The sequence below is a fragment of the Sarcophilus harrisii genome, chromosome 3 (genome assembly GCF_902635505.1).
Source record: "Sarcophilus harrisii chromosome 3, mSarHar1.11, whole genome shotgun sequence".
Lineage (NCBI taxonomy): Eukaryota > Metazoa > Chordata > Mammalia > Dasyuromorphia > Dasyuridae > Sarcophilus > Sarcophilus harrisii.
Genome location: NC_045428.1, coordinates 564,243,635 through 564,254,900, shown reverse-complemented (window position 1 = coordinate 564,254,900; position 11,266 = coordinate 564,243,635). Strand labels below are relative to the sequence as shown.

The following is an 11,266-nucleotide window of genomic DNA, read 5'->3' as shown; positions in this document are numbered from 1 at the left end:
ACTTTGGCATAAAAATAGTAATAATTATAAAATGCTTCGTGTCACGCACTGTGCTAAACATTTTGCAATTATTACCCTATTTGATCTTCATAACAACCCTGGGAGGTAGATGCCATTATTATCCCTTTTAACAGATAAAGAAACTGAGGCAAACAGCTTAAGTGACATGGCCTAGCTCATTCCACTAGTACCTGAGGCTAGATTTCAGTGTAGGCTTTCCCAAGTCTGGCACTCTGGAGTTTTCTATAATGAGAGCTAACATTGATATAGTGCTTCCCTCCCCCTCCCCCAACCAAGCTGCATTTTTTATTTTTTCCATTTTAATAGCTTTTTATTTTATTAAATACATATGAAGATAGTTTTCTATATTCATCCTTGCAAAACTTTGTGTTCCAGTTTTTCCTCCTTCCCTCCTCCTCATCTCCTTCCATAGAGAGCAAGCAATCCATGTGCAATTCTTCCATATTCATCATGCAGCATTAAAAAATCAGATCAAAAAACACAAGAAAAAAACAAACAAATGAACAACAATAATAACAAAAAAAAATAAGATGAAAATACTATGCTTTTATCCATATTCAGTCTCCATAGTTCTCTCTCTGGATATGGTTGGTTCTTTCCATCACTTGATATAATACTTTAAGGTTTATATTTCTTTTGCTCCTTTGATTCTTTCAGAATCATTTTCATTCCACCATGGTCTGGAAGAACTTTGGGTCTAAGGTGCTCGATGCTGAGAACTTCTCCAGCTGTCCCAATGGCTCCCCTTGGATCTGGGATGTGTTCAATGAGTGTGCCCAGGATGGATGGGACGTAGCCAGTGTGATCTTGGGCCTGTCTTCAATATTCTGTTTTATTGCTGCTGCCTTCCCGTAAGTACAGCTGGAGTTACCTCATGTGGCCAGCAGGGACTGTCGGCTTTGATACTCCCTTCAGTTAAGAGCACATGTACCCTCAATCTGGAGAAAGGAAGGGAGTCTTAGCCTAGACAGAAGAAGCCTCATGGGATTTGGGAGGGAAAGCAGCAGGACCTCTGGCTGTCATCTTTAAAGATATCTAAGAGACAGAACTGGGACACAGTGGAATTATGGAAAGGGGGACTTAGATCTGCTATCAGTAGATTCGGTCCAGAGTGGAATGAGCTGCCTTGGAAGGTAGTGAAGTTCCCCATCTTGTCAGCACGTGAGCAGGATGACCATTTGGTAGGGCCGGCTGGGGTGAGAAACCCTTCTAGTGCTAAGATTCCGGGACCCCCTTCCTTTCCCTGCTCCAGATTTTCCCTCCCCATCCTCACAGATCTCAGCTTGAGCATTGCCTGTACTTCTTTGAATGTTACTCAGAATCTCTGAGCCTCTGATCATGTCTGAAGCCAAACCCAGAGTGAGACCAACAAGTGACCTCTTCCCCTTAGCCCTCAGTCATTCACTAGTTCCCCTCATGAATGAATGAAAAAATTAGTTAAAATTAATCAAAAAACATTTAGTATGTACTGAGCTGTGAGGATCCAGTGGAGAGATACCAGGAGGCACTTTGTCCTCTGCTTAATTTTTTCCAGTGACATATCATCATCATGCTTATTTTGGGAGGCTTTGGAGTGATGGCTTGCTTAGGGTCACACAACTAAGGAGCATCTGAAGCCGGGTTTGAACTCAGCTTCTCCTGAGCCTAGGACTGGGGCTCTATCAACTATACCACCTAGTTGTCCTCTGATGACATTTAAAGATAGACTGGAGCCAGGTTGGGAAAGGTTTTAAATTCCAAACAGAAGAGTTTGTTTTTGATGCTAGAGGCAAACAAGGAGCCACTGAAACTTCTTGAGTGACCTTCTCTGCATCTCTAGCCTCACTTCCTTTGTTGGAAACAAAAGCAGGTTTACTTAGCCATGGTAGGGGCAGGATATTTGGATCTGGGAAAGGATGCTCATGCAAGGGGAAGCTTTACTTCATACGAGCTCCGCTCCTGTCCCTCTCATGGTCCAGGTCTGAAGCCTCAGGAAGGAGCTGGCTCTGGGCTGCTTTGTATTTGGGGGATCAGGAAATTATGCTTCAACCTTTTTTCCCTGAGCCAGTGAAATCTCCAAGACAACTTTAATAGGTTTTAAGGAAAAGTGCCCTACCTTGTATGGGGAGGAAGAACATTGTACTCAGCCCGACTCACCCCGTGGTGGTCAAGTCTTCCAGGTCTTTTAGATCAAGGAGAAGCAGGAGCCACTAAAGCGCACACCACATGGTGACTTCCATAATCACATATTAATATACGTACATTTTATCACATTTCTATTTCTCTTGTTCATATTCCTCAGTTACATTTGAATCTGGCTTGGGCCGTCCTTGAGGGGGTTGTGGGCCTTGGGGCGTAGAGGCCATGTTTGAAAACCTCTGCTCTAGAGATCCTTCCATCACTTAGTGACTTTAGGCCCATTACTACACATCCCGATCTCATATCTCCATTACTTTTTATAGCCAGTCGGTCACTGAAACTTGGATCTATCTCCGTGGCCCCTCTCCATCCTCTCCTTCCTCCTCAGCCCTGTGGCCGCCAGCCTAAGTCTGGGTCCTCACTCCCACCTCCCTGGGCTAGTGCACCAATCATCTCCCATGTCTTCCTGTAACACTTTTCTCCTCCAATTTGTCCTTTATCCACTTGTTTTTTATTATATCTTTTTATTTACAATCATATGCAAGTGAAATTTTTTCAACATTGACCCTTACAAAACCTTCTGTTCCAACTTTTACCCTCCTTCCCCCCACCCCCTCCCCCAGCTGGCAGGTAGTCCCACACATGTTAAATATGTTAAATATATGTTAAATCCAATATAGGTGTACATATTTATACAGTTATCTTGCTGCACAAGAAAAATCGGATCTAGAAAGAAAAAAACCCTGGGAAGGAAAACAAAAATTATGCACTTGTTAGAATAATCTTTCTTCCACAGAAAGATGGCGTATCATTGTGGAACTTGATTGCAAGATTTCATGTTAGAAGCTCTGGGTTCAAATCCCAGTTCTCATTTGTGTGACCCTAGGCTGCTCTCTTTACTTCCCTAGGTCTCAATTTCTCCATCTGTAACATGGGGGGAGAGGAAGGAGTCGTGAACAGATTGAACTAGACAGTCTCTGAGAGCTCTTCTGACTAGTTCCATCATCCCCCTCTCCAAGACTCAGTTTCCCCATCTGTAAAATAAGAGGTTAGAGTAGAAGCTTGTTGAGATCCACCCAGCTCCAGAGCAGTGAACTTATGAACAATGAATAGGATAGATAGCACCAGAGTCAGCTCTGCCAAGACCGGGGTACCCAGGCAGGTGTGGGGTCGGAAGGACCGGACGGGGAAGGAGCAATCCTGGCTGTGACTCTGAGTGGACACAGGCGATGACCTCCTCTGTCTTCCACAGCCAGTATGTCAAGGCCTGCAGGACGGGCAACATGGACCAGGCCATATCCATTTGGTTCCTGCTGGGCTGGCTGGGCGGAGACTCCTGCAACCTCGTGGGCTCTTTCCTTGCCAATCAGCTGCCTCTGCAGGTATCCCTTCGTCCTTGCCCCTGAGATGGGCTGGCAGGACGTCACCACCGCTGCGCCCGGCCTTGTGGGATGGGGGAGTGGACCCTGGGTGGCCTGGGCGGGTCCCAGTTTCCTCATCTGTAATATTAAAGGGGATGGAAAGTGCCAGGACTTAAGCCGGTGGAGACCCTTCTTCACATACTTACCAGCCGTGTCCCCGTCCTTGGACCTCGCTTACCTCCCCAAGTCTCATTTCTATGAAACTTTAAGGCTCAGGAAGTCCTTGACCCACGAGTAGCCTGTGAAGGAGGTGGCATAAATATTATATCTGCATTTTACCGACGAGTAAAGGGAGGTCCAGAGAGGGAAGTGAGCTGACCCATCCTGCCTCCAAGCGGGTACCGAGGCACATCACAGACTCTCTCCTAGTGCCCGGCCGCCATACTGGGGCGCACCTCGGCCCATGGTCCCACTCTCCCTCACGTGCCTGAGCTGGAAGCTGGAATCTCCGAAACCTGTCTGGGCCTTATGAGTGAGCCTTACGTGACATCTTAATATTTTTTTGCAGACCTACACCGCCATCTACTATGTGCTGGCCGACCTCCTCATGATGTCCCTCTACTTCTACTACAAGTATAGAAACCGGCAGCGCTTCTTGAGTGAGTGGGGGGGCAGGGAGCCGACAGAGGCGGGGAGGGGGAGAGCCCGGTGGCCCGTCCACTGGCCGCAAAGGGGAAAGTCCCAGGGCCTTATCTGGGGTTCGGCGGTCTTTATCTCCTGAGATAGGGAGCCCCAGAGAAATCTACTGATGGAGATCTAGAGATCTGGTGCTTGGGGCCTTGCCTGGGGCTTCTCCTTCCTCTCTTGATTTTCATTATCTTCTAGCTTCTGCCTCTGACTGCCTCTCCCCTGCCCAGCTCTGCCCATCACCCCTCGGTCCCTGATGAAATGGAACTTTCCCCCACGAGTTGTTTGGTCCCAGAATCTCAGTTTAATCTCCCTCCTAAGCCGAGCTTTTCAGTCTCCCGATCTCCTGTCAGAGTTATGGCCCCTTGAAGTCCAGCTGCTCCCACCCACAGCCAGATTCAGCGGGTCCAGAACCGGGCCCAGGTCCCTAAGTTCCCATTCTTTTTCTCTGTCCAGTATCGGCCCCTATCAACGCAGCCTTCCTGTTCGTCTCCTTGGGGACGGTGTCCGCCATCCCCCTCCTCCTCCAGCTCAGCCCCTCCTCCCCTCAGGAGGTCTTCCGGAGTAGGACCCTCCTGACTGTCGAACCCACTGATAAAGTGAGTCTATTGGATGGGAGGGAGGTTAAGGGCAGATGGCCTCTGATGGGGGAAGGGGTAGAGGCAGGTCTCTCTGAGCCCAGGCGGTGGTTCACAATGAGTGGGCTCCCTAAAAAGAGGTAGGGGTTCCCCAGCACAGAGTGACTGCAGTCCGCCAAGAATAAAGCTTTGCATCTGGGGCTGGGTGGGATCTCAACGAGCTTCTAATCTAACCTCTCATTTTACAGATGGGGAAACCGAGTCTTAGGGTCTCGCTTGTTGGGGAAGTTGTAGGACCAGAGATTTAGAATTGGCGGAGGTCTCAGAGAATGGAGGCAGATTCTGGCTCCATCCCTCACTGGCGGGGACCTTCCCCAGTCTCCCAAACGACAGGCTAGCTCTGTGGCCCCGGGATCCTTTTCAGCCCCAAGGCTGGGATGGGTGAAGAGCCAGTGCTTGTTGGGGATGTCAGGGCTCCTAACAGCTGCTGCTGCCTCCTTCTCTCCCCCAGCCCTTCACCAAGCAGGAGATCATCGGCTTCACCATCGGCTCCATCTCCAGCTTGCTGTACCTGCTGTCCCGCCTGCCCCAGATCTACACCAACGTAAGTACCGCTGTGGGGGGCGCCGGCTCTCGCCTCCCCAAGGCCCTTCCTCTCCGGCCCGTTCTCTGACTCTCCTGCCAGTGAGCGGGTCCTTCCCAGGGATGGATGGTGGCAGAGGGAGCGGGGTTGCACACACTAGAGTGAGTCCAACTCTCCAGGATCCTCCCCCACAATGGCTTGGACATCTTCACAGTCTCCTAAATGGAGGCTGGGGACTGAATGGAGGGAATCACAGCTCCGGGGCCTGGGATGCTTGGGATTCTTCCCAGTCTGTGGAGAAGGGCTCTAGGGGAGGTGAAAAGGGAGCTTGTTCTGGGCAATAACCAGGATTCTGGGGCCCCACACTCCTGGTTCCATGGCTCCTTGGGTTCAGATGGGATCCAAAGGTGGGCCCTTCCTTGGAAGGCAGGAGGCTAGTCGGGGGGCCCAGGCTGAGCTGAGCCCCTTCTGCTCCCCCAGTTCCAGAGGAAGTCCACCCAGGGAATCTCCTATTCCCTCTTTGCCTTGGTGATTTTGGGTAACATGATGTACGGGATGAGCGTGCTCCTGAAGAATCCCGAGGCCGGACAGACCGAGAGCAGCTTCCTGCTCCACCACCTCCCCTGGCTCATCGGCAGCCTGGGCGTGCTCCTGCTGGACGTCATCGTATCCTTGAGGCAGACGGGGGGGGGGGGCCTGGAGTCGGGGGGGAGGGGGCTAACAGGACTGGGGGCCGCACCTTCCATCAGAGGGGGTGATAACCAGCCCCCAAGCAGGGTGGGTGTGAGCCATGAAGCACCATGGACATGGGAGCTCCTGTGAACATGGACATGGGAGGTCCTGGAAGGCCATGTGGTGTCGTGGGAGCGGGAGCCAGCCCCAGAAGGAGCTTTCGTTTCATTGGAATAAATTGTTCCTGATCCGTTCAGGCCGGATCAAGGGCTCAGGGAGGCCCGATTCAGGTCCCTCCCCCAACACGTGCTGGCAGTGGGACCGAGGCCCAGTGAGTGAAGCCTCCCTGGCGTTTCCCCAGCTTTTAGCCCTAGAATGGAAGCTTCTGGAGAGCAGGGACTGTTTCTGCCTTTACCTGTACCTGCAGCACTTAGCGGTAATGAGCATTTAACATACCCGCAGACCGGTCGGGCTGCTTGGAGTTCTGGCGGGGAAGGGGACGGTAAAGGTGACCAGGGATGTCCCAGCCCTTCAGGCTTCACATGAGCCCCGCCCTCGAGGAATTTGCCTTCTCTTGTGGAGGGAAGTTATAAATATGTGAAGTAAATAGAGTCATTTTGGGGAGAAGAAGGAGAAGTTAAGAAATAGTCTCTCCCTCATAGAGTTTACAGTCAAATAAGGAACTAAGACATTTATACACACACACACACACATATATAATGCTCATTATTTCATGCTGAGTATATTGGAGAGAGGGTCAGTGAAGGGGAATCTGGAAGGCCTTCCTGGAAGACGTGGCCTATTAGGGAGAGGAGAGGGGAGGAGGAACAGGGGACATGAGGATCAGAGAGGCTGGGAGTCTGAGGCAGGGCTCAGTGGCCTTCCAGCTGGGAGTGGGGCAGGGAGCACAGCGGGGAGCCGTGGTCTGTGGCTGTCCTTGACTCCCCCCTCCAGATCTCCATTCAGTTCCTCATCTATAGAGAGCAGCCCTCCTCCTTTGAGATAGAGCCCCTGCTGGGCCAGAATCCCAGCTGACCCCGGGCCAGGGCCACACTCAGGACGGCCAAAGGACCAGACAGACGCCAGGGCAAGGAAAGGAGCGTGGAAGGGAGATGGCAGAGCTGCCCACCCCGGGCCGGAATGAGGTCAGGTGCAAAGGAAGGAGCCGGAGTCCACGGGGAGACCTGAAGGCCTCCTGCCTTTTGCTGCCCTCCTGCCTAAATCATCTGGCCTCGGATCTCTGAAAGCCTCCCTGAGCCTTTCCCCTCCTTCCGTGAGCCAGGACCAGAGCCAAGGACCAGACCGCTGGCCTCCCAGTTTAGATCTCGGGCTCCAGGGCAGAGCAGGATGGGCCGTGGCCAGATCACCGGGATATGTCCCCTCCAGCCTTCCCTCGGCTGGGTCGCAGTCCCCCTCCCCACCTCCAACCTCCCCAGGGGCTGGCCTCTGGTCCCTATAACTCAGCTAGCCATTCTCCTTCCCCTATATTTTACCCACCACCAAATTTGCTAGTAAAATCCATCCAAATGGACAGCCATCTGTTTGTATTTCTTATTCCAGTTTGGGAGGGTGGGGACTTTGCCCCGATCCTCAGGATATCCTCTGCTGCACTTGGGAAGAGAAAAAGCAAAGTTCCCTGGGCAGATTCTGGGATTGAAGCGCCAGAGCCCATGGCAGGAGCTCAGCAGGCTCCCAGCATGCAGGTGGCCGGGATGGGGACCACCTCCCGTGAGCATTGTCTGTGAATGTCGTATCCGGAGAAGAGGAGAGGGCTCTTTCTATTTTCCTACTTGGAAGACCGTACTGTGGAAAAGGGATCAGATTCTTTTCGTTTGGCCCTGGAATAAAGGCCAAGGGAGAAATTACTAAAAGGCATACAGCCCCTGAGGCCATTAGAGATGTTTAAGCTTGGTGCTCAGAAGAAGAAACAGCTAATAATAATAGCAATAGCTAACATCTCACCTTTTTTATTGTTGTTTTTATTTATTTTCCCCACTTAGTAGCTTTTTTTCAATTGCATGTAAAGATTTCAACATTTAGTTTTATGAGATTTTTTGATTTCCAATTTTTTTCTCTCTCCCTTCTCTCATCCCAATGGCAAGCAATCTGTTATGTTCCAAACATACAATTATTTAAAAAATATTCCCATGTTAGTCATGTTGTGAAAAAAAAAATCAGAACAAAGGGGAAAAACCACGAGAAAGAAAAAGAAAATGGAAAAGGACTATGCTTTGTGGGGCACTCAGACTCTGGAGTTCTTTCCCTGGATGCGGATGGCATTTCAAGCCTATTGGGATGGCCCTGGGTTGTTGTATTTCTGAGAAGAACTAAATCTATCACAGTTAATCATCGCAGTGTCGCGGTTACTGTGATCAACGTTCTCCTGGTTCTGCTCGCTTCGCTCAGCATCGGTTCATGTAAGTCTCTCCAGGCTTTTCTGAAATCAGCCTGCTGGCCGTTTCCTATAGAACAAAGTCATTTACCAGAACTTGTCCGGTCATTCCCCGACTGATGGGGATTTCCTCGATTTCCAGTTCTTTGCTACATGAAAAGAGGACAGGGAATTTCTATGGCACTTGCTCCATGCTAGGCCCTCGGCTATGTGCTTTGCAGTAACTGCGTCCCCGGAGGCAGGTATCTGGGGTCTGTCCTGCAGAAGATGGCTTAGAGTGATTCACTCCAGAGCCTAAAAAGGAAGAGGGCCAGGGGAAAATTGCCTCCGACTGGCATGTGCTGCCTCCAAGGGCCAGGGCTCCCCAGAGAGCCCGGGAGACTGGATGCCCTTACTCCCCTGAAGGCAGCAGGTGCTCCCACTCTAGCTGGGCTGTGCAGGGTGACCTTGAGGCAATCCCTTCTGACTTGGGATCAGCATCCTCCTGGAGGCCCCCGGGGGGTTTCAGAGGGAGAAGCGACCCTGGGCTCCATCAGCCTCCTGCGTCCGGACATCAGACCGGATTGTCCCCGACTCAGCTGGGCGGCCGGAGGTCACAGAGCTAGGTCCTGGAAGAGCCACGAAGCGTCTTGCACGCAGAGGTAAAAAAAACTTCAGGGGCCATCAGATCCATCTCCAGATGAAGTTGCAGAAGAGCAAAGTGAGGCGGGCTTGGAAGAAAATTCCCTCTTTGTGGCCTCTTACCCTGGGAGTATCACCTGGGACACCTGGGATTGTTGCCCAATGTTGGGATCAGGATGTTGGATCTCGTTCAGATAAAAGTATCCTGGACATGCTGGTGTATGAGCTTTAATAAGCAACCAAGGCAATGTGAGAACACAGGTTTTTCCGGCTGCAAGCTCAGCGCTCCATCGAAAGTTCCCCTGTGGCTGTCCCCGAATGCTCTGACCGCCAGGCATCTGAAGGGCCGGATGGAAAGGGATTGGAGGGGCTGCTCCAAACAAAGGCCAGATGGATGGCCGCTCTCCAGGGGTCTCTTAGAGAGGATTCCTGTTTGGGGACAGGTTGGACTCATCACCTCTGGGGTCCCCCTCAGTTCCAGGATTGTGGGGTTCTTATGACCATAGTAGCAAAGCTTAGGATTATCTCTGTGGGATGGGGCACCATTTGCCCCAAATGCTGGAGTTTTGAGCTCCTTGGAGCATGGAAAGTATCAATAAAAGTATTTACTAAGTATAATCACCAGGCTTAGATAGAAAAGTCCAGAAATGAGAAGTCCTGCCTCCAAGGAGCTTATATTCTATTGAGAGAGAAAAGCCGTGTACAGATACAGGACATAGATCCCCAAAAAGGCGGGGCGGCATCCTGGATGGAGAGATGGCATGTGAGCCAAGGCAGCTGGGGTCCAAATCTCACCTCCAGCATATCCTGGTTGTGTGGCCCTAGGTAAGTGACTTGAACACTTAGTATTCCAGACAATTTTCTTGGATTTTTGCTGAGGCAATTGGGTTCAGTGACTTGCCCAGGGTCATAAGTGTCTGAGGCCAGATTTGAACTCAGGTCCTCCTGACTTACAGGGCTGGTGCTCTAACCACTGCACCACCTAGCTGCCCCATCCCAACTGGTTTTTAAGGGGCGAGCAGCCCTAACTCCCACTCAGCCTTCCTGAAAGCAGCAGTTACACAAAAGACCATCACAAATAGCAAATAAAACCAAGCAACATGATAAACAAATCTGAAAATAATTTCAGATTTGTTAGATTTCAGATTTCAGATGTGTTAGAATATTGCGAAGAATACATGGCTGGTGAGGTCCTGGAAGAGGAAGGGCAGTCTCCCTGGGGACGGCCATGTCCGGCGGTCACTGAGAAGGCAATTCTCCAAGCAGAAGCTTCCCCTGCACATCCCCAAAGAGCATCCAGACCCACCAGGACCTCTCTAAGGCAGGTGCAAAGCGGTCCTGTCGCGCTCAGGATTCATGACGACTCCCCATCAGACACTTGCTTAAAGAGTGGCCATTCAAAAGGGAAACAGCCATCATCCGTCTCGCTGATCTGCTTTCTTCCCCATCTTCCCCTTCCAATGATGGGTCCGGGAATGGGGGAGGGTGGGAAGAGAGGGAGGAAAAGGGAGGGAAGGAGGGAGAGAGACAGAGACATGGTTGGGGGAGATGGAGAGAGTCGGCCATTTACGGGGGATGTTTGTTTTGTGGGGGATGAAGTGCTGGGCTAGGAGCCGGAACGATGGGGCTCAGATACCCCAGTGGGAAATTACTGGCTGAGTGATCTCAGGCAAGTCATTTAATTTCTCTCCTCCTCAGTTTTCTTATCTGACAAATGGGAATAATAGCATCTTATCTCACAAGACTGTTATGTTAGATATGGAAAGAACACTGCAAACTTGAAAGCACATATACAGATAGTATTTGTCACGTAGACGCGTATCTATACACGCATGTTGTATGTACACGTACATATGGAAACATACATGTGCATTGTGCATGTAAGTGTGTTGTAGTGAATTTCTCTTTGCTGAATCTGGATTATCAGCCGTGTGATTCTGGGCGAGTGATTCAGCAGATGTCTGCCTCAGTTTCCTCATCTGTAAAATGGGAATAACGACAGCGCCCGTCTCCCACGGTCTTTGGGAGGGCAAAACGGGATAATGTTTTTTAGTCTTGCCCAACTAAAGTGCGACGATGTGAATGCTAGCCTGCTACACCTCCTATTTCTGTGCTAGTTACCGTTAGTGGAATGGCTCTTCCTTCAGGACCCTGAGATCCCTCCCACCTGCCTGGGAAGGTGACCTCCAAACCCTGAGATGCTGTGACCTTTTGTTCCCTCTGGGGACAGAGC

At 50.7% G+C, this 11,266-nt stretch overlaps 1 protein-coding gene across 1 annotated transcript; it reads left to right on the top strand.

Moving 5' to 3' along the window:
* Window positions 1-678: 678 nt before the first annotated feature.
* Window positions 679-9,940, top strand: SLC66A1 (solute carrier family 66 member 1). The gene is made up of 7 exons (XM_031962739.1): window positions 679-872; window positions 3,396-3,521; window positions 4,069-4,159; window positions 4,644-4,786; window positions 5,277-5,369; window positions 5,829-6,014; window positions 6,975-9,940. The coding sequence occupies exons 1-7, from the start codon at window positions 807-809 to the stop codon at window positions 7,053-7,055; spliced, it is 786 nt and encodes a 261-aa protein (XP_031818599.1). The 5' UTR covers window positions 679-806; the 3' UTR covers window positions 7,056-9,940.
* Window positions 9,941-11,266: the final 1,326 nt, after the last annotated feature.